This window comes from Neoarius graeffei, chromosome 17, assembly GCF_027579695.1.
Source record: "Neoarius graeffei isolate fNeoGra1 chromosome 17, fNeoGra1.pri, whole genome shotgun sequence".
Lineage (NCBI taxonomy): Eukaryota > Metazoa > Chordata > Actinopteri > Siluriformes > Ariidae > Neoarius > Neoarius graeffei.
Genome location: NC_083585.1, coordinates 20,104,304 through 20,131,155, shown reverse-complemented (window position 1 = coordinate 20,131,155; position 26,852 = coordinate 20,104,304). Strand labels below are relative to the sequence as shown.

General features: G+C 42.8%; 1 protein-coding gene across 2 annotated transcripts in view; it reads left to right on the top strand.

Moving 5' to 3' along the window:
• The window catches only part of sorl1 (sortilin-related receptor, L(DLR class) A repeats containing), a 219,033-nt gene extending 192,744 nt beyond the window's left edge, over window positions 1-26,289 (top strand). For both annotated transcript variants that reach the window (XM_060943822.1, XM_060943821.1), the window contains exons 41-48: window positions 4,950-5,134; window positions 8,042-8,161; window positions 8,256-8,420; window positions 8,549-8,723; window positions 13,972-14,078; window positions 14,181-14,382; window positions 21,595-21,807; window positions 21,999-26,289. In XM_060943822.1, the coding sequence (XP_060799805.1) occupies window positions 4,950-5,134; window positions 8,042-8,161; window positions 8,256-8,420; window positions 8,549-8,723; window positions 13,972-14,078; window positions 14,181-14,382; window positions 21,595-21,807; window positions 21,999-22,066 (1,235 nt within the window). In that variant the 3' untranslated portion in view covers window positions 22,067-26,289. The remainder of the gene's footprint in view (window positions 1-4,949; window positions 5,135-8,041; window positions 8,162-8,255; window positions 8,421-8,548; window positions 8,724-13,971; window positions 14,079-14,180; window positions 14,383-21,594; window positions 21,808-21,998) is intronic.
• Window positions 26,290-26,852: the final 563 nt, after the last annotated feature.

The window sequence follows — 26,852 nt, the reverse complement described above, 5'->3', positions numbered from 1 at the left end:
ACGTCGGGTACGCGTTTACGTCATACATATGTCATATACTGCACATGCCAGCCCGGGAAGTAAGAAAGTAAGTAAAAAAGTAAGAGCATGTCTGATTACATCGATCCAACGGACCTTCAAGCTGCTCTGTGTTTTAATGCAGTAGATGTGTTTTCCTGCTCACCCGCCCAGCTGGAGCTCCTCAGTTTGGTGTCGCCAAGTTACACACACACGCCGCCTATTCAAGCCGCTCGTGAAACCATAAACCCGAGACTGAAAACAAAACTAGCAGCCGAACGGGTTTATTTTGCTGAGATGGACACTGCCTTTTCTCTTCTTCACCGAAACAAGAGTGAGTGTTACTTAATAAAGGCAGATTAAAAGAGTTTCGGTTTGCTCCTGCTCCTCCCTCGAGCACTACAGTACCTCAGCCGGACCGGTGTTCTGTAAAGTTATCCTAGCAAGTTCTCATACAGACCGTTTTATTATTCAAAACAAGTCATTACAAATTATTTGACTCGGCCAAAGACTCGACCAATACGCACAAAACATAAAAATCGGCAAATGCGTGAAATTCTCACCGATTTTCTATCAGCCCAGCTGATCGGTGGGACAAAACTACTGTTGAATTTTCCTACCCTCCTGGATTTCGCGCATGTGTAGTAGGCTTGGTAGGATAACTTGACAGAACAGCGGCGCAGATGTGCAGATCAGACAAGACGGAAGATGTTGCGCATGCGTGCAGACATAGCGGAGACATTTATGCGTCACCGTATAGACGCAGATTTCCTCCTTGAAAACGGTCGTGTAGATGCGGAAAAAAGTGAGAACAAAAACGGACTTTTGCGTTTTTGTTTTTTACCGTCCCCGTGTAAAGTGGGCCTGAGAACCAGTTTGCTTTTCCATAGCTCGCGGTGCTAAGGGAAGCCACATCATTACGTCGCTGTATACATCAGTTACGTCGCTGTATACGTCAGTTACGTCGCTACGTTTGCATAAACCTTGGCGCGAATATCGAAGCAAAAACAACACGGAAGAAGCAGCAGCAACAACAACAATAATAATAATAACGGATGACTTCGCGTTTGTACAGCTGCTGCTTCTCGTCGCTTAAAAATGGCGATCTTTCGCGGTCTTGTTATTGTTGTTGGTCTTAACAACTCCGCCCCCCCGCTAACATAAGCGGTTCTTTCCTCTGGCCCAGCAGAGAGTTGGTGCTAGCCTGGAACCGTTTTTTCTGGCCCCAGAGCCAGTTCTTTGTCAGTGGAAACAGAAAACCCGGTTCCAAACTAAGCACTGGCCCTGAACCAGCCCTGGAACTGCTTTGGTGGAAAAGGGGTGTAAGTGCTCTTAGAATAACTTCAGTGCTCATAGTGACTCCACTGGGTTTACTGTATAAGCGATAGTGATTCAGGGTGCTCCGGTTTCCTCCCAACTCCTGAAAAGCATACCAGTGGGTATACTCAGGAAGTTAAATTCGCCCTCGGTGTGAATGTGTGTTTGGTGATAACCTGGTGTCCTATCCAGGCTGTTCTTGATCCACCGTGACCTTGAGCAGAATAAAGTGATTAATGAGTGTATATTTCTTATACGCAGCTACATAAGTCTTCACTAATATACAAATTAATTACTTACTGAAAGCACTAATGACTGTAATGCATTACACATGGAGCAGTGATTCATCTCTCAGTCTTTCGGTTCCATTGTCCTGTAGCTAATCACGCCTTCCGTGAGCTCAGTCAAGTGTGTTTGGAGGAGGAGAAGCTGCATGGCAGGGGGCCTCTGGGGCATAAAGGAGCATATTAAGTGCGTCTATATCAAGTCTTAGTCATTAAGAGATGACAAAAATAACCACTGTTTCCTGAGCCTGCTTGTGTTACAATTGAAGTGAAAATATATGCCGTCACTTCTGAATAAATGAAGCAAATGACGGGAGCACAGTGGTGGTGCCTCTAGGGTCTCTGGTTCCATCCTGAGCTTGGGTTACTGTCTGTGGAGTTTCGGGTTCAATGAATGTCAGTGTGGGTTACCATCCATTTTCCAAAAATGCCAGTTTTGTTTTGTTTTGTTAAACTTTCACGAAATAAAATAAGAAAATGAAATTATGATGGGGGGGGGGTCACAAAACAGAGCTGGGCCCCAATTAAAGCTAGACGGCCTTTCGATTTCATAAAATCGGTGAAATTTAGTTCCCTCTGAAATGTGGTCATTGTGATATATGTTTATTTCTGTAATATCTCACAAAATATCAGGCCATTCTGTGGCTGGGAACTTATTTAATTTGAGGGGATTAAAGCAAATAATGTCCATGAAATCCTTTGCTTCGTGCAGTCAAGCAGACAGAGGAAGTCCGTGTGTCTGTGTGTGCGCATGACAGTTCCATCATTCTGTCGCTAAACGAACAGCTGATCACACCGAGGTGCTCGCTGAGCGCCCATATTTATTAGTTTGGTCCTGCGTTTCCTTTCCTTCGTATAGAACATAACGTCTTTCCTTCTCGCTTTCTTTCCGTTACTGTAGTCGGTCTTTCACGTTTCATTCGCACGCTCGCGTCCTCCATTTTTCTCTCCTGTTTCAAATTTGTATCCCACAATGCCTTGCGCGAACGGGGAAAGCCCACCATGTGATGCATGATGTAGTATCTTGAATCGGGTCATGGTGAAGCAGGAAAAAATAGCGGAGAATTTAGAGCCATGTGGCCTTAAATTCATTAATTGTTCTGTTTTAAAAAAACTAATAAAATTGGAAGTCTGTGATTCGAATTCAGTAGCTTTCGGCCCACTAAAGAAAAATAATTGGGTGTCGGGGAAAATTCTTTTTATGACCTACACTTGAAAAATCTGAAAGGCCGTCTAGCTTTAAAGTATGCCCTATATAGAAACATGATATAAAATAACATATGTAGGAATGGCTAAAGTGCCCTTGAGCAAGGCACCTAACCCCCAGCTGCTCTCCAGGCTGCTCTGGGTATGTTGTACGTCGCTCTGGATAAGAGCGTCTGCTAAATGCCTGTAATGTAATATATATACGCACACACACACCGGTGGGTTGATTGGTCGTGCTTTAAAAAAAAAAAAGCCCTATCTGTGAATGAATGTGTGTATGGTGCCCTTTCAGGATGTTTACTCACCTCTGTAGGCACTGGATTCTCTGCAGCCCTGACCACTGAAGGAAAAATGAACAGACAAATGAAACAAATGATGTGCAAAAAGGATACTTCTCAGCCTGTACTGATTTGGCTTGGATGTGGATTTTTTTTTTAAATTATTATTACTGTATCACTTGATAGATCTTGATTTTAGATAAATTACACAATTGCATTAGTGCTTTAAAAAAAAATCTTCGAGCTTGGTGTATATATTAATGCAGGGCTTTTCAAAGTGTGGGGCGGGGCGCGCCTCCCCTAGGGGGCGCCAGAGTTCTTCGGGGGGGCGCAACGTGAGGAAACATAAACCAGAATAAGTTACTATTGCGGACATTTAGCGAACTTCAGCTAGCCTTTGCCAGAGACAAAATGGATCGATTTTTAGTACCTAAAGCTACAGTGAGTGAGGAGACAGAGTCTGGGACAAGCAAAAAAAAACAGCCTCCAGGATGTTGCGATTTGCAACTTCAACGCAAATTCAACCAATCCCCGCGAATTCAGGGCGGTGTTGCAATTATATCCAATCACCGCAACCTTCCCGCAAATTTGACCAATCGTTGGCGTCGTCTTGAGGTGACGTCGACAAACTACCTTCCGCCTTACTTCCGTGTATACGTTCAAGAGAAGCAGCATGCGTGCAGTGTTGCCAGATTGGGCGGTTTTAAGTGCATTTTGGCGGGTTTTGAACATATTTTGGGCTGGAAAACGTCAGCAGTATCTGGCAACACTGCATGTGCGAGTCAGTGTTTATGTAGGCTTAAATTCTGTTACTGAAAGTGTGTCATGTTTACAGTGAAGGACTGTGTGCACTTTATTTTTTTTTAACTTAATACAAGAAATTAATGGATGCCAACATTTTTGCCAAAATGGTATTTTATTTTCCTTTGTTTAGGCAGCTTCAGCATCATACTGTGAGATTCTGTTCAAATTGTTTTTTTCTTCTATGAAGCCTGAGCCATTTATTTTATTAGTTTATAATTATTGTTTAATTTAGTCTTCAGGAGAGACTGCCTGCACACAGTACTAGTATTAATAGTTTTTTTTTTCTTACATGAAAGCTGAGGCATTTATATTATATTTTAAGGTAACTTCATGTTGTGCTGTGAGGTTCTCTGCACTTTAACTTTTGAACCAACAGGTGCATTTGGATAAGTAAAGCCTATTTTTCTGCATTTTTGTAGTCCTGGTAATCTTTTATATTGGTAAAGTTGTTTATAGGACCATTTCTCAGTGTCCTGTTTTTTTAATCAATAGTTTTTCAGTCATAACTTATCACTCAATTTTAATCACAGAAAGAGAAAATCGCAACAATTTCTCGCAACTTTCACTTCCTCCCGCAATGCAATCGCAACAAAAACCTAAAAAACACCGCAACTTTCATCGCAATTTTTTGGAAAACCCCCGCAACATCAGACATTTTAGCCCGCAACAATCACAAAAAAGGCCCGTGAAATCCTGGGGGACTGGAAAAAGAAGGAAGTATGACCACGATTATTTAAAGTTTGGATTTTCATGGACTGGATCTGAAGATGCTCCACTGCCACAGTGTGTTGTCTGCCAAGAGGTGCTAGCTAACGATGCTATGAGATGTTTAAAATGTGTAAAGCAAGATGTTTTAAAAAGCACAGATGTTTAAAATGTGTAAAAGAAAAAAAATAAAAATGTGTACAACAACCATTTTTTTAAAAATACGAATGGAACATTAAGTATAGCAACAACAAAAATTGTGAGTGGGGGCGCTGTTGTTTATTTGCTCTCCGAGGGGGGGCTGACTCTCCCACACTTTGAAAACCCCTGTATTAATGCATTCCTCCATGTCGAACAGCCACTAATCTGACAGCAGGGACGGTGTATGAAGTGGCAGTGTGGGCACATACCGCTGATGGAGACAGTCCCACAGCCCTGACACGCCTACAGACAGTAGGAACACAGCCAGAACAACCAGTGCTCAAATCCCGGGCACTCAATCAAACCGCAGTGGACTGCAGCTGGACTGGACCTCAGGCACAGGTGTGTACAGTATATACACACACTTACTGTCCTTGTGAGGACCTTTCACTGACATAATTATTCATGTGATGCTGCACTTTAATCTAAATTTAACCTCAGTAACCTAAAGGAAACCCTTTAGCTCTTTCATCTCATCTCATCTCATCTCATTATCTCTAGCCGCTTTATCCTGTTCTACAGGGTCGCAGGCGAGCTGGAGCCTATCCCAGCTGACTATGGGTGAAAGGCGGGGTACACCCTGGACAAGTCACCAGGTCATCACAGGACTGACACATAGACACAGACAACCATTCACACTCACATTCACACCTACGGTCAATTTAGAGTCACCAGTTAACCTAACCTGCATGTCTTTGGACTGTGGGGGAAACCGGAGCACCCGGAGGAAACCCACGGGGAGAACATGCAAACTCCGCACAGAAAGGCCCTCGCCTGCCCCGGGGCTCGAACCCAGGACCTTCTTGCTGTGAGGCGACAGCGCTAACCACTACACCACCGTGCCGCCTACATACAGAATATAATGTTAAATAATATTTTACAATATTTTAATGTTTTCTATTTTATCTATGTCTAAAATATTTTAAAAGCCTCACAATGTGATCAACTCATTCATAAAAGGACTTGGTATGTATGAGCTTCTAAGAGTCTGGACACATTTTCACATAATCAACTCTAAGTAAAGCATGTATTATATCAATAGACATGCGCATCCAGAATAAACTGAGTTTAAAAAAAAAGTGACATCCTTTTTGACATGTGATTAGTATAGGGGTGGATCTGATCAGCACCTGCATGTTCTTGGTGTCTAAATCCGGTTAATAATCCACCTACGCTCAATTTAGAGTCACCAGTTAACCTAACCTGCATGTCTTTGGACTGTGGGGGAAACCGGAGCACCCGGAGGAAACCCACGTGGACACGGGGAGAACATGCAAACTCCACACAGAAAGGCCCTCGCCGGCCACGGGGCTCGAACCCGGACTTTCTTGCTGTGAGGCGACAGCACTAACCACTACACCACTGTGCCGCCCTAGCTCTTTCTTTCTTTCTTTCTTTCTTTTCTTTCTTTCTTTCTTTCTTTCTTTCTTTCTTTCTTTCTTTCTTTCTTAATAAATGAATAAGTTCATACATGCATACTAAAAAATCAAATAGGAAAACGGTCAGATATTCCTATCCTTGTGGGGACATTTGGTCTCCTCCAAGATCTTTAAAAAAAAAAAAAATGCCCACACATACTTATACACACACATGTTTTATAGAAATGTCAAATGCTAGTATAAGCAACACAAGTTCTCTCACACATGGAGCATATAGAGATTGTTTTTGAGCTTTCCATATATTGGCCAGAAGAAAATTCTGGGGTATGAGGTGATCCACATAAAGCAGCTTTCACATAATCCTCAGTTATCTTTTATGAGATGCCGTTTTTCATCGCACTAAGCTCAGCAGCGAGAGCAGCGCAAAACCGAGAAGCTGTGAGGGTGTCCAGAGTCGACAGGTTTTGCAGACCTCTCTACAAGCGCATCTCGCTCGGCAGGCAGACTTCTGCATGCCTAATAAAACGGACAGGAAGAGCACGGACGCTGTAGAAACAGTGATTTTAGATTAAGCTAAATCAACAGATTTGCTTACATTGAGTTTTCACATTTTCCCCCTGTGGAAAGAGTATCCCAGTATATCAAATGTATAGTTTCAATTTAAGCCATGTAAATGTGGGCATCGTTGCACAGGACTGTGTTTGGCTGCTGCCCAGTGTTGGCTTGGGCTTTTCTTTTAGGTCACATGATGCTCCGAAAATATTTCAGAATAAAAACAAACTAAAAGCAAAGTAAGGATTGGAAATGGACCAGAAGAAATGAAAAGACAAACGTAGGACTTGCATAGATGTATTTCTTAATATGTCTCTTCCTTTTTTATTATCCTTTCATTATTTATTAGGATAATCTCCACTCAATAAAACAGCAGCCAATACATCTATTTATTGATGGATCTATACAAGTCTTAGATTCGGCCTTTGAAAGACCGGGGGACTTATTTTCTTAAAATCTGCCTCCAAAAGCAAGCACCACTCTTCCCATTGAGGCCACTGCTTTTTATTTTGCCAGGAAGATATTTTGAGCTCGTTACCACGACAACATAAAAGAAAACCCAGTGCAGTAGAATGATATGTCTGTGGTGGCGTGGGAAAACCTGTCACATTCTGGCAAAGATCCAAGGAAAAAAAAACTGGCTAAATCAGTTTTTGTTCAGCATACTTTAACTCCTGGACTTTACATAAATATATAAGGCAAGCATATTTCAGTTTAGGAACCATGTTTTAAAAAGCATATTGGATTGATGGATGGAGGGAGAGAAGGATTGGATGGATAGATTAGATGGGCGGATAGATTAGATGGGTGGATGGATGGATTGGATGATTGGGTCGATGGGTGGATGGATGGGTTGAATGGATGGATTAGATGGGTGGATGGGTTGAATGGATTGGATGGGTTGACTGGATGGATGGATTGGATGGGTTGAATGGGTTGGGTGGATGGGTTGAATGGATTGGATGGATGGGTTGAATGGATTGGATGGATGGATTGGATGGGTTGAATGGATGGATTGGATTGGTGGATGGATGGATTGGATGGATTGGTGGGTGGATGGATGGATAGATGAATGGATTGGTGGGTGGATGGATTAGATAGATGGAAGGATTGGATGGATGGATTTACTTTATTGATCCCAAGCTGGGAAATTGTTACAGCAGTAAGTTATCAGACATGTGAAAACATTACCATAGCCACTACCATAAACACACTTCCATACACAACACCAGAATTTCACCATGTGAAAGGTTTCCCCTGTTTTCAAACCAGCTATATGTAGTAATGATTGTGTGTGTGTGTGTGTGTGTGTGTGTAGATGTATGGTGTGTTCTATGCCACCTCCTTCCTGGACCTATACCGCCGGCCCCGCAGTGTGAACAGCACAAGCACCAGTATAACCGTCACCGTGGACAGCGATGAGCAGTATCTCTTCCTTGTAAGACAGTACCCTTGCCCTCACTTTGGAGTCCAGGCAAGCTTGAAATAACATGTCATATGTACAGAGGTGTTGAGTAGCGTTTGTTTTACAGGTGCGGGTGATCTCACCGTATCTGGGCCCTCCGTCAGAATCAACTGTAGTGAAGATGATCCCGAATGAAAGGCTTCCTCCACGCAACCTGCATAAAGTCCACGTGGATAAAACACAGGCCACACTGAAATGGCAGCCACCATATGACTCCCCCAGCTCTCCTCTGGTACGAATATGAGTATGGCTTTATCCATCGGTCGATCATTTTGTACACTGAAAGGAACTGATATTTTCCACTTTACACTGAAGGTTGTTAAGATGTAGCTTCATAGCTGGGTGTGTGATTGTGTGCAGACGTATGTAGTACATTTGAGGGACACGGTGCGGAAGATGGAGCGTGATTATAAAGTCACCACGCAGAACAACACAGTGGAGTACAGCCTTAAGGGACTGGAGCCTGGCGGTCGCTATAGTATCACCGTCCGTCTCCGCAACATGACCAAGGAGGCCGGCTACACTCTTAACACAGGTACCCAACACACAGCAGCCCTTATTCAGCTGGTTAGGACCCAGCGCAGTAGAGCTCAACTAAAACGGAGCCCAGTGTGGCTCTTAATAGCCATTCTAGCTCAGAGTCTCAGTGTCTACTTGGGCTCCACATGCCACTTAATGCCCCTAAGTGCCCAACATGTCTCTTAATAACGATTACAGATCAAAATATCTCTTGATGCCCATTAGAGCCCAGTGTGGTTTAAGGGCTATTAAAACCCAACATGCCTTTCACGGCCCATTAGAACCCATCATGCCTCGAACGGGCATTGAGAGGAACCCAGCATTCCTCTTAATACCCATTAGGGCCCATCATGTCTCTCAATGCCCATTAGTGCCTAAAATGCCTCTTAAAGCCTATAAACACCCAACCGGCTATCATTGCCAGAGACACCGCTCAATCCCTGGTAGAGCCCAGTGTGGCCCTCAGAACCCATTATAACTCGGCGCGACTCTCAGTTCCTGTTAGAACCCAGGATGCCTTTTAATAGCCATGATAGCAAAAGATAGCTCTCAATACTGATTCTATTCCAATGCAACTCGTGACTGCACATTAGAGCCCAGCAGTGCCATTACAGGACCACATGATGGTCTCCAACAAAGCCCTCAAAACCATTTAAATCCCAGCATACTGTAGTGTGTAATTATTAACACAGTCAGCACAGATAGTCAGGTCTTAAAATCGATCAGAACTTCACACAACTTCAGTTTAATTAGAATTGCATTTAAATATTCAAGTCAAAGTGAGAGAAATAATCAGACGAGAGAGACAATAAAACAAGATGCAACAAAACGAACTTTACTGAAAACACTCTGAGGATTAGAAACACTACTTAACTACATAGGAAAATAATTTGAGAGAGAACAAAAGGGGAGAAAATTAGAGGGAGAGTGAAAGAGGGAAAATGAAATAATGAGAGAGAGAATGAAAGACAGAATGAAATAATGAATGAAAGAGAATGAGAGAGGGAGAATGAGAGAGGGAGAATGAAATAAGGAGCGAGAGAGAGAATGAAAGGGAAAAAATGAGAGCGAATGAATGAACGAGAGAATGAAAGGGAAAAATGAGAGCGGATGAATGAACAAAAGAATGAAAGGGAAAAATGAGAGCGAATGAATGAACGAGAGAATGAAAGGGAAAAATGAGAGCGAATGAATGAAAGAATGAGAGAGAATGAAAGTGAGAGCGAATGAAAGAGAGAGTGAGAATGTGAAAGCAAGAGAATGAAAGAGAGAGAGAATGAGAGAATGAAAGGGAAACTAGATAGAACTGGTCGATGGGGACGCCTCCGCCCGGTAGACTACACGCCTTACTAAGTTGTGATTTGGGGATGGACATTTGACCTCACAGTAATCTTGACCTGGTGAAATTACTTGTATCAGCCTTGGAGATATTGTGTTCACAAGGTTTGCGGACAGACATTTGACCTCACAGTGACCTTGACCTTAGACCTTTTGATCTCAAAATCTAATCAGTTCATGTTTGTCCCAAAGCACACAAATGGTGAAAGTTTGGTGAAATTCCTTTCATTAGCCTTTGAGATATCGCACTCACAAGGTTTCGGGACGGACGCACGCACGGACAGACGGACAACCCGAAAACATAATGCCTCCTGCACCTTACGGTGGCGGAGGCATAAAAAGGAGAGGGAGATAATGAAAGGGAAAGAACGAGAGGGAATGAAAGGGAGAGAATGAAAGAGTGAGAGAATGAAAGGGAAAAATGAGAGAGTGAATGAAAGAGAGAATGAAAGGGGAAAAAATGAGAGAAGGAAAGAGACAATGAAAGAGAGAGAGAATGAAAGGGAAAAAATGAGAGCGAGAATGAAAGAGAATGAACGAGAGAATGAAAGGGAAAAAAGAGAGAATGAAAGAGAGAGAGAATGAAAGAATGAGTGAGCGAGAGTGAATGAAAGGGAAAAAATGAGAGCAAGAATGAATGAGAGAATGAAAGAGAAAAAATGAGAGAGAGAATGAAAGCGAGAGAATGAGAGGGAGAATGAAAGGGAAAAATGAGAGAGTGAATGAAAGAGAGAGGGAGCGAATGAAAGAGAGAATGAAAGGGGAAAAAATGAGAGAAGGAAAGAGACAATGAAAGAGAGAGAGAATGAAAGGGAAAAAATGAGAGCGAGAATGAAAGAGAATGAACGAGAGAATGAAAGGGAAAAAAGAAAGAATGAAAGAGAGAGAGAATGAAAGAATGAGCGAGCGAGAGTGAATGAAAGGGAAAAAATGAGAGCAAGAATGAATGAGAGAATGAAAGAGAAAAAATGAGAGAGAGAATGAAATCGGGAGAATGAAAGGGAAAAATGAAGGAGAATGAAAGAGAGAATGAAAGCAAGAGAGCAAATGAGTGAGAGAATGTGAAAGAGAATGAGAGAATGAAAGGGAAAAATGAGAGGGAGATAATGAAAGGGAAAGAGAGAATGAAAGGGAGAGAATGAGAGAGTGAGAGAATGAAGTGGAAAAATGAGAGAGCGAATGAAAGAGAGAGACAGCGAATGAGAGAGAATGAACGGGAAAAAATGAGAGAATGAAAGCGAGAGAATGAGAGAGAGAATGAAAGGGAGAGGATGAAAGAGAGAACGAAAGGAAAAAATGAAGGAGAATGAAAGAGAATGAAAGCGAGAGAGCGAATGAAAGAGAGAATGTGAAAGAGAGAGAATGAAAGGGAAAAATGAGAGAGCGAATGAAAGAGAGAGAGAGACAGCGAATGAGAGAGAGAAAATGAACGGGAAAAAATGAGAGAAAGAAAGGGAGAGACAATGACAGAATGAAAGAATGAGCAAAAGGGAGAATGAAAGGGAAAAAAATGAGAACGAGAATGAAAGAGTGAATGAGAGAATGAATGAGAGAATGAAAGGGAAAAAATGAGAGCGAGAATGAAAGTGAATGAGAGAATGAACGAGAGAATGAAAGGGAAAAAATGAGAGAGAATGAAAGAATGAGCGAGAGAATGAAAGGGAAAAAATGAGAGCGAGAATGAAAGAATGAATGAGAGAATTAAGGGGAAAAATGAGAGAGAATGAGAATGCAAAGGAAAAAAATGAAAGAGAGAATTAAAGGGAAAAATGAGAGAGAGAATGAAAGGGAGAGAATGAGAGAATGAAGGGGAAAAATGAAGGAGAATGAAAGAGAATGAAAGCGAGAGAGCGAATGAGAGAGTGAGAATGAAAGAGAGAGAATGAGAGAATGAAAGGGAAAAATGAGAGGGAGATAATGAAAGGGAAAGAAAGAGAATGAAAGAGAGTGAGAGAATGAAAGGGAAAAATGAGAGCGCGAATGAGAGAGAGAGACAGCGAATGAGAGAGAGAGAGAGCGAATCAGAGAGAGAATGAATGGGAAAAAATGAGAGAATGAAAGAGAGAGACAATGACAGAGGATGAGAGAATGAGCGAAAGGGAGAATGAAAGGGAAAAAAATGAGAGCGAGAGTGAATGAGAGAATGAGCGAGAGAATGAAAGGGAAAAAATGAGAGCGAGAGTGAATGAGAGAATGAGCGAGAGAATGAAAGGGAAAAAATGAGAGCGAGAATGAATGAGAGAATGAACGAGAGAATTTAAGGGGAAAAATGAGAGAATGAGAATGCAAAGGAAAAAAATGAAAGAGAGAGAGAATTAAAGGGAAAAAACGAGAGAGAGAATGAAAGGGAGAGAATGAGAGAATGAAGGGGAAAAAATGAAAGAGAATGAAAGCGAGAGAGTGAATGAAAGAGAGAGTGAGAATGTGAAAGAGAGAGAATGAGAGAATGAAAGGGAAAAATGAGAGGGAGATAATGAAAGGGAAAGAAGGAGAATGAAAGAGAGAGTGAGAGAATGAAAGGGAAAAATGAGAGTGAATGAAAGAGAGAGAGACAGCGAATGAGAGAGAGAGAGAGAGAGAGAGAGAGAAAATGAACGGGAAAAAATGAGAGAATGAAAGAGAGACAATGACAGAATGAAAGAATGAGCGAAAGAGAGAATGAAAGGGAAAAAAATGAGAGCGAATGAATGAATGAGAGAATGAAAGGGAAAAATGAGAGCGAGAATGAATGAATGAGAGAATGAAAGGGAAAAATGAGTGAGAATGAAAGAATGAATGAGAGAATGAACGAGAGAATTAAAGGAAAAAATGAGAGAGAATGAGAATGCAAAGGAAAAAAAGAGAGAATTAAAGTGAAAAAAACGAGAGAGAGCGAATGAAAGGGAGAGAATGAGAGAATGAAGGGGAAAAAATGAAAGAATGAAAGCAAGAGAGCGAATGAAAGAGAGACTGAGAATGTGAAAGAGAGAATGAGAGAATGAAAGGGAAAAATGAGAGGGAGATAATGAAAGGGAAAGAAAGAGAATGAAAGAGTGAGAGAATGAAAGGGAAAAATGAGAGAGCGAATGAAAGAGAGAGAGAGAGAGCAAATGAAAGAGAGAGACAGCAAATAGAGAGAGAGAGAGAAAATGAATGGGAAAAAATGAGAGAATGAAAGAGACAATGACAGAATGAAAGAATGAGCGAGAGAATGAAAGGGACAAAATGAGAGCGAGAATGAAAGAATGAATGAGAGAATGAACGAGAGAATTAAAGGGAAAAAATGAGAATGCAAAGGAAAAAAATGAAAGAGAGAGAGAATGAAAGGGAGAGAATGAGAGAATGAAGGGGAAAAAATGAAGGAGAATGAAAGAGAGAGAGAGAGATTGCATGCCTGTGTGCATGAGTGATGGAACTCTGTGCTAGTCTCGGTGTGTAAGTGCGCGTTCTCACTGGGCAGTTAAAACTACACCCGGTAATCATAAACACGACTGATTTTCCTGCCCAAATGTACAGAATCGTGCTTCTGGGTTCTTTATAGAACGTACAGAGACATGCGGCTTTAAGATCCTCGTCCTTTGTGCGCTTTCGATGTATTGAGATGATGGACGCATGCGGAGATGTGGATGGATGGGTCACGGCCCGTCTCCGAGACCCGTCTCCGGTGGTGCAGCCCGTTTAGAAACCTCAGATTTCGTGCCTCGGTGGATCAGACCAGGGTGATGCGATTCAGTGACCTGGATCACTCACGGAGGCCTGGCTTTCCAGTGAAATCGTCGAAAACGAAAGTAAAGTTGCACGAAAAGGGAAGCCGGACAAACGCGATATTACTGGGTGGGATTTGTGTCGGGCAGCGAGGCCCGGCTGTAGGAACAAGGCTGCTGCTGAGAGCGGAGTTCTCTCTTAATGTCCAAATAATGTCAGCTGATGTTTCGTCTCTTCTACAGTTCCTCTACCTGCACCCGATGCGCTGAAGATCCTCACCGAGCAAGACCACGTGTTCCTGTTTTGGAAAAGCCTGGCAGTCAAGGAGCGGGGTTTCAACGAGAGTCGTGTACGAACCCTCACCCCCAATCACACTCACACACCACTACGTCCATACACACTCCTCACTGCTCCAGTGTTAATTGCCGTTCTGTGTGTGTGTGGTCCACAGGGCTACGAGGTGTGTGTGTATGACAGTGTGAGTAACGCTACCACATCGCTGGGAAACACCACCGAGACCTTCTTCAGGATCAGTAACCTGCTAGTGGGACACAACTACACATTCTCAGTGCGCGCTCGCTGCTTGGTGAACGGCCAGCTCTGTGGTGAAGCTGCGGTGTTGCTGTATGACGAGCTGGGGAGTGCAGGAGCAGGTACACACACACACTCGCTCTAACCTAGCTGCTCTTTATTATTGTGAGCAGTGATGTACGGTAGGCTGTAGGATAAACTGGTGAACTTGAAACTGTGATGAGTAGGAGGGAGACGTGTTTCAGACAGAAGGTATTGAGATTTTTTTTTGCATGTATGGCAAAGTTCTGACATTTCAGCAGCCTGAATAAAATATCTGCTCCAGTCTCTTGACCAGGCTCTGAACACAGGAGCAGATAACGTGGACCATCAACATCCAGCCAGTTAGAGCAGTTAATCATCTCTACGTACTTGCATGTCAGGTGGGGTTTACATTAGACCATATCAGCGGATCATCAGATTAACGTTTTTAAAACGATTAGCGTGCACACAGCAACACCAATACACGATTCGCGTGCACACAGCAACGCCAATACACGGATACGCTCGGCTCCGCAGGCATCCTGCGCTCCAAATCACTCCGCCCTGAACAGCGAGTGCCCTCTGGAGGGTGCGCACTCCGGCCCTGCGCAGCTCACAGAGCGCGCGAGTGAAGTGCACGAGCAGTGATTTGGGACTGAGCCGCTGTGTGTGTGATCCCAGCGCATATCACTTACCACTTGCAAGTGGAAGGATGGCAAGCCTAAAGACAATCATAACTACACAATGGGCAGTATTTGCATCAGTATTTGCAGTATTTTCATACTTTTATACTCTTTAATGAAAGGTGATACAAGGCGGAAGTCCGCGTCGTTTTTCAGCAGTCGCGTCACATGACCAACGCCAGTGAATCAGGAAGGTGGATGTCAGTGACGTTGTCCAATGACGACGCCAGCTAGAGCTCAGCACAGCGTATCCGCGTATTCTCAATGTTTACACAGCACCGGACCAGACACGATCTGGATTGAATACGTGGACCCTGGCGGATTTCCAGGCGGTTTAATGTAAACGGACAGTGCATCCGCGAAGAAAACCAAACAGATACGGTCTAATGTAAACTTGGCCTCAGTCTCGTTACATGTCAGGTCAGAAAGCTCCCCCTAAATGTTTCCACGAACATTTCGCAAAGTGTACAAGGGGAAAATACTCACACTCGTTTCCAGACTTGGGAATTTAGCAAACCTTTTTTGGGGAAAAAAATTGTTCTGCTGTTATATAAAGACAAGATACCATGGTTTAGAGCTTACACAAAGTTAAAAGAAAATAAATAAAAAATCTCGGGTTGGTGTTTTAACCGAACCGCTGATACACTTCACTGGGTTGAGTATAAATACACAAGCGATTATAGGAAATCTCACACACTGATTGGTCGAGAAATTCGGACTATTTCTCGATAATCACCTCGAGCGACTTTGCAAAATGGCGGCTAATCGCGTCGTCACCGTAAGTGAAGAATAATTACAAATGATGAAAGAAAACGCTGTTCCTACAAGCACTAAAGATGCTCCGAAGTTTGGCCTAAAACTATTCAGAGGTAAGGTGGGATTGGGATTTATTTTATCCATTTCAAAATAAAGTATTTTATGTGAGTCAGCATAGATAAGTGACAAGTCTGTGCTGCAAAGTTATTACATTTACATGCCACTTTTGAAGTTTGAAAAAAAATCTCATCTCATCTCATCTGTAGCCGCTTTATCCTTCTACAGGGTCGCAGGCAAGCTGGAGCCTATCCCAGCTGACTACGGGCGAAAGGCGGGGTACACCCTGGACAAGTCGCCAGGTCATCACAGGGCTGACACATAGACACAGACAACCATTCACACTCACATTCACACCTACGGTCAATTTAGAGTCACCAGTTAACCTAACCTGCATGTCTTTGGACTGTGGGGGAAACCGGAGCACCCGGAGGAAACCCACGCGGACACGGGAAGAACATGCAAACTCCGCACAGAAAGGCCCTCGCCGGCCCCGGGGCTCGAACCCGGACCTTCTTGCTGTGAGGCGACAGCGCTAACCACTACACCACCGTGCCACCCTTGGAAAAAAAATGATTTTTAAAAAATATCTGTATATTTTTAAAATGATCACCTGTGTATTTTTACGAAAACAACTATCCACCTCAGGCTCGGTGAATATCGGTGATTATTATACATACGGGCCACTTTTTCCATGGAATAAAAACATGTTCTATTCCCTTCTAGTGGATTTATTGGTAGCATGCGATATTATCATATCGCTTATCCTCCATGTATTACGCCACTGTCCCCGATGGAGAATGAGCGTGCAATATTGTTATAATATTGCACGTTGTCAAGACAACATAATGTCACACGTCAGAGCTCATGCGAAGATCCAGTGACAACACTTTTCCGCTGCACATGCACACGATCATTTCTTTGTCAGCCAGGAGAGAGAGAAGATCCAGTGCTGCGTTTAAGCTCTAAATAAATAAACTGAAAACTGAAACTAAAGACGCGCTGAACACCTGAAAGGCTACCAAAACTTCTTATATATTCTTCATGCATATTTACAAGAGAAAAACATACCAACAGACATCGAAAAACTGGAAAAGAGACACATCGGAGATGTAAAACTTCCACGCTAGCGAGTGATGGACATTTTGTACACAAACATGGCCGAGAGGTTTGCTTCATTAAAAGTGGAAGATTTAAAGAGACAAACGCGCTGAACACCCGAAAGGCTACAAAACTTCACTGGATATTCTTCACGCATATTTACAAGAGAAAAACAGACCAACGGACATCGAAAAACTGGAAAAGAGAGCAATAGCGGAAATCTTGTCAAAGTTCTACTTGGAGGTGAGGAAAAGTGGCGGAGACTTTTACAAGAGGACGTCACTCGTGGACTTCACTCAGCAAAGCCCTTTTGTTTTGAACAACTGCAATGGAACAACTAACTACGGCCAAAAGTAACTGTGAACTTGAACCGTCTACCTGCGTATAGCTTGTATATAAGTCGGGTTGTTGTTCAGGCTTTTTGGACTTGTACCATTCTTATTGTTAGAACTTTGACTTTGTACAGTACATTGGATTGACAGAACACTGGATTACATTCGATCAGAATCAGCATTCAGTATTGGCAAGTCCCAAACCCCCCCCCCTTAACTTTTTGTACAATCTATAATTGTTCCATCGAATTTATTTGTATAATAATAATAATAATAATAATAATGTTGGCTGGCTTTTTTCGTGGTCTATCAGATATATTCCATTCATCTACTCGTCTTTGACTCGGTCAATATCATGCTCGCTGAATGGAATATATCTGATAGACCACTCAAAGCCAGTTAATATTATTTAAATAATAACCTCGACTTCATCTGTTATTATTCACCGATATTCACTTCACCTTCAGCGAGTAATTGTTAAATATTGGGTGTTGCACATCTCATCTCATTACGGTATCTCTAGCCGCTTTATCCTGTTCTACAGGGTCGCAGGCAAGCTGGAGCCTATCCCAGCTGACTACGGGCGAGAGGCGGGGTACACCCTGGACAAGTCGCCAGGTCATCACAGGGCTGACACATAGACACAGACAACCATTCACACTCACATTCACACCTACATGGATTAAAGTTTTCCGTCGTGTGACGGATTTCCACCAACTGAACTCTCCCAAGGCCAAATGTGAGGTCGGTGCTGATCCGAGGAGAATTAAAATGACGGGTGGTTGGGTAGAGATTGGGTTATAACACTGATGTGTTGCAACACCATCAACTATCAGCAGGGTTTATTTCACTTTTTTGTTTTTGAGCCATGCTTTGTGTCGTTCATTTCCTATGTTTGATCATGTTTAAACGTTCGCTGTCTACGGTGCGGCATTAAAAAAACATGTGCTGTCAAAATTGGCAAAATCCATTCCCATGTGCTTGGCGTGCTTGTGTCTGACCATTTCTGTTTTGTATTAAATTAAATCTTGCCAAAATGACTTGGTTCAAACCTGGACATATAGAAATAGAGCATGTTAAAAAATACCGAAAAAATAAAGCCCGGAAAGCCCGCTCCTCTGCTTCAGCCAGACTTGAAGACCCGGCGGTGCAATGCTTGCAGACTGTCAGAAGTAATTAGACCTAAATTTATAGCTAACAAATCAGCAGACGCCCCAACAATTATTATTTTCGTTAGGCCAATGTGTAAGGTATGTTAGAACCATGCCTTATAGCCTACGTTATATCACAATTTAAAGGGCGTTTGAGGAGTTGGAGGCTGCGAGCGCAATGATGCTCCGACATGCGCTAAACTTTATTCCCTGAAAATCATACACCAGCGTTCAATGCCCCAAACAGTCAAAATGTCTAGAAGACTACGGTTAAATAATAATCATAGCCTACTAAGTTAAATTACGTCAAAACATCTGTTTCTGGCCTATGAAATGATGGAGGAAAATGAGAACGAACGCAAAGTAGATAGCAGCCAACTTCACGCGATCTTTTAGGTAACTTAACACTCGTGTTGGCCACAATATTTCTCTTAATAAAATCTTGAATTGTTTTTGAAGTCGTATTCAACACAAAGTAAGGTCAAACCCCAATTTTAATGTAAGCGAAGATCCAAACTTTTTTCTATATTGACGTCGAGCAGAGAGGAGCATGTCATTCTGCTTTCGGTTTCGGCAGCATGGATGCGCTTTACATGAAAGAAGGCACTGATGTGTCTGCCATCGATAAAGGTGTAAAAAACAAGTGGAGGTGGGCTTGGCTGTACGAAATAGGTGAAAACGGAAAGCCGTTTAGTTCATGGTGCAAAAAAACTAAACATTCCAGGCGCTTGCATTTGTGTGGTTTGCCACAAAAATAATATACGGAAGCAATAGAAAGAAAGTGCAATAAATTGAATATATTAATCCATTGATAATAAAGTTATCAGTTCTAAGTTAATCATTCTCAGAATTTCATCAAAATCCACCCATAACCCCCCCCCCGTAAATTTTCAGTCAAATACATTTTTTTTTGCTTTAATCCATGCACCTACGGTCAATTTAGAGTCACCAGTTAACCTAACCTGCATGTCTTTGGACTGTGGGGGAAACCGGAGCACCCGGAGGAAACCCACGCGGACACGGGGAGAACATGCAAACTCCACACAGAAAGGCCCTCGCTGGCCACGGGGCTCGAACCCGGACCTTCTTGCTGTGAGGCGACAGCGCTAACCACTACACCACCGTGCCGCCGCAAGTTAGCCTTATATCTTTCATATTATTGGATGTTTTCGGGCAATTAATGTCAGTTGGTTTTATATTAATACATAACCAACTAGGAAGAGTTTAGTTGTATGAAGTTTTAAAAAAATGCATTTTTGTTCTGTTCTGTAGGCTATAATACGGTGTTCTTCAAAATTTAGAGCAGTGTGGCACCCATTTGCTGCATAAACATTAATTACACCATTATGAACAAGAATAAATGCATTTCTTTATAAACCAGTTTCATTTGTTAAAGTTAGTAGCGGGGCTCCCCGTATGCTTCCTACACAGATCAGAGAAACGCATCGACCTGATTTTTGATGGCGTGACCATACAACGTACGAACGTGTACCACCACAGGGGAACCCGATCATAAGCGCAAGACAACGTATCTCATAAACACTCGACCACCAGACAAGAAAATTTGTATCTTGATTTACATAAGATAGATGGGTTTTTTATCCAGCGCTTATTTTTAATTTGCTTTTTTTTTTTTTTAAATAACATGGGATTATTTACTCAAACATTTTACAGAAAATATTCACGACAGTTTCATATAAAGCTAGTTAAAACAGTTTTATTAGTCCACTCGCTTGTTGGACAGTTGATAGTTTCTGTCATGTAAAGCCTCGGTCACAACCGGCCGTACGTGCTCCTACGGCCGGTCTACGTGCAAAGAAACGCATGGAGGGTGCGCGTGTGATGTGCTGATTTTCGAGCCGTAGACCGGCCGCAGAGGTTCTTTGTCATGTCGAACAAACTCTGCGGGCGCTTACGTTTTTTTCAGGTTGCAAGACAAACTTACGGCCAACGTGCGTCTTTCTCCACGAACAAAAAAAACGCAGCGATTTGGGAAACGCCAAAAATCGCACGGCCAAAAAAAATCGTACGTCCGGTTGTGACCTAGGCTTAAGGGTGATAGATGGATGTAAGTGCAGGAAGAGTTTTATTGAAAACACACAAGAAAACAGATCCAGAACGAAGCCAAAGGCAGAGTCGGTAAAAGCAGGGGTCGAGCAGCTGCACTCCTGTTATTCTGTCCAGGTTGGTTTTGCGCCCTTGCAAATATTTTGCTCGTACACTCATCGGGAGCTCCGCTTTTAGGCAGTGCCTTAAAAAAAAATTCTATACATCTTAAGCTTAATGAAGTTACTTTGTTAAAAAAAGCTCGAACTAATCTGTCCATTTCCTCTGAGCTCTCTTATCAACAAGGTGCTTGTTTCCACCCACAGAACTGTCACTCACTCACTCACTCACTCACTCACTCACTCAATGTTTTTTTTTTTGTTTTTCGCTCCATTCTGTGTAAACTGTAGAGACTGTTGTGTGTGAAAACCCCAGGAGATCAGCAGTTTCTGAGATACTCATCACATCTGGCTCAGGTGTAGTGGTTAGCACTGTCGCCTCACAGCAAGAAGGTTCCGGGTTCGAACCCAGCGGCCGGCGAGGGCCTTTCTGTGCGGAGTTTGCATGTTCTCCCCGTGTCCGCGTGGGTTTCCTCCGGGTGCTCCGGTTTCCCCCACAGTCCAAAGACATGCAGGTTAGGTTAACTGGTGGCTCTAAATTGAGCGTAGGTGTGAATGTGAGTGTGAATGGTTGTCTGTGTCTATGTGTCAGCCCTGTGATGACCTGGCGACTTGTCCAGGGTGTACCCCGCCTTTCGCCCGTAGTCAGCTGGGATAGGCTCCAGCTTGCCTGCGACCCTGTAGAACAGGATAAAGCGGCTACAGATGATGAGATGAGATGAGATGAGATGAGATATCGGCGCACTGATTGCGCCTTCATCCTGTGCAGGTGCGAGTCGTTTACGGCGCACGCCTGAGAGTCTATCTGATGTATCAAGTGTGACACTCTTGCATGAAATTAGTACAAAAATGAATGTAGATATTCCCGAGTCATCAGTGCTCAAGTCCGAGTCACGAGTCCTTAAAATTAGGGCACGAGTCAGAGTTGAGTACTACAAGCCTGGTAAGTGTTAAGATAGTGTGTGTGTGTGTGTGCACTGTACAGTATGTACACACATACTGTTGACACAAGCTCTGTTGAACAGAATAGAGGCAATATTAACGTGTGTGTGTGTGTGTGTGTTGTAGGTCCCAGTGACCCAGCTGCACACTCAGGCCGTTCAGGTGACACAGCAGCCGTGGTGGTGCCGGTGCTCTTCGTGCTGCTGCTGTGTGTATGTGGAGGTCTCGTGGCTCTGTACGTGCGTCACCGCCGCCTTCAACACAGCTTCACCGCATTCGCCAACAGCCACTACAACTCGCGCCTTGGCTCGGCCATCTTCTCTTCAGGAGATGAACTTGGTAAGAGCAGAACACACTCCGCTCTCTCTCTCTGTCTCTCACAAAACATTTTACAGTTTACCTGCCAGGCTTTTTCTGCTTCCACAAAGCATGCAGTTCCTTCACGACGCTGCTTTCGAATTTAAATTCGCCTCATCCTTCATTCACACTCACTGCCATCGCTGACGTGCTGTTTGTTCTTCCTCCAAAAGGCGACGATGACGAGGATGACCCCATGATTGGCGGCTTTGCAGACGACGTTCCCATGGTGATCGCATAGTCACGTAGTCGAGCCACTATGCCCATTCCCTGTGACTCGCTCTCCCCTCGCCTTCTGTTCGTCTCCCGTCGTTTTTCAAGTGTATCCCTGCAGTATACCTCCACCCCAATCGGCTGACTCCACCCCCATCTGGGATTTCAGGATTCATGGAAAGAAAGAAAGGAGAAATCAAAACAAAAGAGATATTTTTAAAAAAAAAAGTCTATGATGCACTTTTTCGGATGCGCAATAGCTTATTTTTTTATATATAATATATCATCATTGCGGGTGATGGACTTTGCAGCCAGAAGAAAACGCAAACGAGCAGAAGCAAGCTGTGAAGAGGTTCGTCATCTGGGCTCAGTGGACCCTACAGTCGCACCAAATCTCACACACACTGGAGCGTTGCATTCGCTTAAAAAGCCTAAATAAGCACCTATCAACTATCCACACGAAGATTTAAAACAAAAAACAGCAACACAGTCAAACATATAAATGTACAAATGAAAAAAATGGACCTATGAATGGCAAATTTAAAAAAAAAAAAAAGGGAAAGTGGTACTTAGGCTGTTGACCGTGAATTGCACATGAATTGATTGTTCTATATTCTTTTATCGTGCCACTTTGTCAGTAGACGTGTATATTTCCCCATCGTACATTAACGTTAACATTTAACATTTTAATGTTCAGATCTGCTTCTCTTTTTAACGTGTCGACATATCGCTTCAGAATCTGTATAGATGTATTTTTCTGCTTGTGGAAAATGTGAACTCGCCTTGTGTTTTGACAATAACCAGATTTCTTTTCCCCTTCCCTTTCTGGCTATAATGCTGAATCACTGTAAGACATTGAAAAGGGTTTATTGGTTATCTCTTCAGTTGTTCCCAGAGTATTGGGAGTGTTTAGTTTCCAAAGCTGACCCATGTTCCCCTTGCTGATAAAGCTTTCCCAGAATTTGGCATAGAACTTTTCAAAATGGCACTGATTTCTCTTTACGTTGTTTTATTGTTTTTTTTTTTTTTTGCATCGAATTTTCAGAAGTAATGGTGTGCCCATTAACGGTCATCGTAACAGTCTTTTGATGTTCTCAGGGAAGCGTAAGTGTGTATGAGCGTGCGTGTGTGTGTGTGTGTGAGGGCATGATACCAGTGTTATCAGCCTGTGTAAGTGGTGAGGATGTTTTTCTCTCTGAGGCAGTCATGCAGCGCAGCAGCTTTGTCTTTACACATCAGTCAAGACTTCATCACATCTTGTGCCAAAAGCAGAGAGAAGATTATATTTAACAGTTATTCCACAAAATCAAGTCGTACGTGAGGTGAGCGTAGCACTGAGTCGGCTATAACCCATGTGCGGCGAGATTGAGTGGAATAACTGTAATTCGATCCACATTCACTGGATTTTGAGAAACGGAGCATTTTTATTTTGATTTTTTGCAAATTCGATAAATAAAACCTTTATACAAAACGTCCGACAAAATAGTTTCCGCTCAGTCGGACTTCTTAAAAGCTGCACGAATTGACTTTAGTGGGGTTTTTTTTGTTTGTTTGTTTGGGGGTTTTTTTTGTAGAAAGTGCCGTTTCGCTGTCGTGCTGCCGAGGTAAAGAATAGCTTTAGGCCCTGTCCACATGGCAACGGATTCAGGTGAATCTGATAAAATTGTTTATCGTTTCGGCCTGGCGTCCACACGGCACCGGCGTTTTGGGTGCCCCAAAACAAAATCTTTTGAGAACGGGTTCCAGAGTGAAAAAATCTGGCAACGGCGCCGTTGCAAAGTCGTCTGGATGAGTAGAATGGATTTGTTTACGATGACGTCACAACCACATGACTGTCAGTGCTTCACGCCGGGTAGAAGTGTAACGAACTCGATGTGAGTTGTCAACAAATCCTATAACTTGGTTCATGAAACGCGCTTACAAAATATTTTCACTGTGAATATTTATTGTGTAATGGTGCAAAGAGAGAGAGAGAGTGAGAGAGAGAGAGAATAGCCTTAGGGCAGAGTCTTTAGTCCAAACACTGCGGAAGCAGTACCAAACCGCGCACTGCCCGTGCGCTTTCCAAAAACAAAAACAATCCCGCCAGCAAAAATAGGAAAAAAAAAGGCACGATCTCACCTCTTCAGATGTTGGTTTAAGTCCGACAATACATTCCTCAAAAAGGGCGTAGAAGAACAAAGTAATCCATCAACGTGTAGCATTCAATTTATTCCGGACCATTAAAGAATTCTGAAGGATATCAGAATGTTGGCATACCGGCTTCCATCTACCCCCATTCATTCCTCTTTCCGCGTCTTTCGTTTTACGCTACTGATTAATAATCAAAACTTTATGTGGCTGATGCTACAGAAGAAGGGGTTTATGCGCATGCGTCTACTACTTCTATTGTTCTGGTGTCTCCGATGGGACCGTCTTACAGCGCACGTAGAGGTGTGGCATGCGTATTGCATCGTTTTCAGCAAGCGTTGCGTTGCCATATGTACCTGAAATTTTACTGATCCGTTGCCCATGTGGACGCGATATTTAAAAAAAAAAAAAAATCTCGTTGCCGTTGTCGTGTGGATGTAGCCTAAGACGTTTATTTATTTCTTCCTTGGACATTTCAGTTGTGTAATTTTCAAACTTCTTCTTTGAGCTTTTGAACCAGTTTAAAAAAAAAATTCAACTGATTTTAATGCTTAAACATAAAGAACGTAAACAAACCGGCAAAACGACAGGAGCAATTTGTGAATAATGTGATGATTAATAATAATTCTGGGCGGGAAAAAAAAAAAGATACGTTCTTACCATCAAATACTTTCCTTCTATATTTTGTTGCTTTTTTTTGTGGTTTCGTTTTCAAGTCGAGTTTTTATTTCGTCCTTGGTTGATTCAGCAACGCGCGCCGCCATTTTGTTTTTCTCTCCTCGTGGTATATGAGCTGATATCCTAGTAGTAGAGTAGCCAATCAGAGCACACGATTGCTCATATCCAGTGAATGCTGATAGAATAAATGAATGAATGAATGAATGAATGATATTAGCCTGACTGTTGTATATCAGACTCAGAAACATGTTGAATCTCCTTGATATCGGGTACTGCTCGCAAGCTTTGTTCATGAATGTACTTTTATATGTAATTTTTGAGTTAATATTGCAAACGATCACACTGATTTACACAGCCCATCATTTGTTTTTGTTTTTTTCCTGAATTGAAACCTGTCCTTTTTCACGCTGGAGTCAGGTCCAGGCGGTACGAGTGCGCTGATTTATCCATTCACGTCATATCTGCTTTCTGTACTTAGCTATGATTCCACTTCTCCTTAAACTTCAGCTGTGTGTTTTGAAATATGCGTAACTGTTTTTTCTCTTTCAGCTGTAGACATGACTGCACAGATCCACTTGCACAATTGTATCATTCCCAATGATCGAGTTTGAGTTTGCGTTCCTGAGTCTGGCACATATGCTGCCTTATTATTAAAAACAGATTGATTTGTACAGTCGATTGTCACTTTATTAAAAACGAAGCCCAAACTCTACGAAGATGACTGCAACTTAGAATGGTCAGCTGTATTGTGTTCCACAGACGCACCAGGTTGAGTTCTGAGCCACCAACCCGACGATATTTGTCATCATCACTCTGTAAGTCTTTGTGGCTATGTGTGAATTTTGAAACCCACTGTTTTGTGAAATCGGATGTTTACTTCTGCACAGTAATGACATCCAGCACAACCATGTTGTGATTCGATTCCGCTTGCCTGTGGAGGGTTTTGCGGACATGAATCTTGTGAAGAGGTACCGTCAGAGGTGCCTTAAGAACCACTTATGCTCAAATAAACACGTGGAAACTGTTGAAACCGGCTCTTCCTGCTCCGTGTGCTTAAATTATTATTATTATTATTACATAGTTCCCTGCAAACCTTATGTATGCTTTTCAATGGTAAACTGTGCAAAGCTGCTTCATCTCAGCATTTCTAGGCTACGTCCCAAACCATATACTACTCCACCAATCGGCATGTCCGAATACTATTTGCGATGGTGTACTATTATGACATGCTATTTAGCAGAGTGGAAGCGTCAGGGCCTTCTAGGCGTTCAGAGAAGGCCCAAACGTATCAGCATTTCAAATGTTATATTTAATTTCTTTCATTTTTTCATCATTTCATGATCCTTATTCTCTTCTAATTCTAATACAGCCTCATTTTCTATCAAATGTGCTTCAGAAATGAAAGGGTTACTGTCCTGAAAACATTAAAATCGAGTTATCCAATGAGATTGTTTGTTTTGTTTGTCTCAAGGCTGAGAAGAGTTTAGAGCTGCTCACTCATTGGTTAGGACTTCATTGCCGGGACAGAAGACAGAAGGCCATGGCAGTGTACGGTATGTTTATGTAGGACGTGACAGATGATTTCTAGGGCGTAATTTTGGGTAGGGACGCTAGGGACGTGTCCCTACCAATATTCAGCCGCTACTGTGTAATCACGATCAATAAAACCGATGTCCTAACCTGAGCAATGATTATATGGCACACAAAGGGTTAAATGTATGACACTGCTAATAATCCCCCCTCTAACGTAGGTACGTATCATTCTCTGATTAGCTACCTGTTTCTCGCTAACTTACACGGTTGGCTATCCCAGCTGTCACTCCAAAGCAGCACACTTCCCACAGCAGCCGTGACTACCCGCCCATCAACCCCCGTATCTCACACGTACACACCTGACCTACCCCACGCGCCCCCCACTCTCCGTCAGCTGGACTTCGATGTCCATGCATGCTTGCCCTACGACTCGCATGCTGACTTGAGTATCATGGATGACGGCCCCCCTCCCA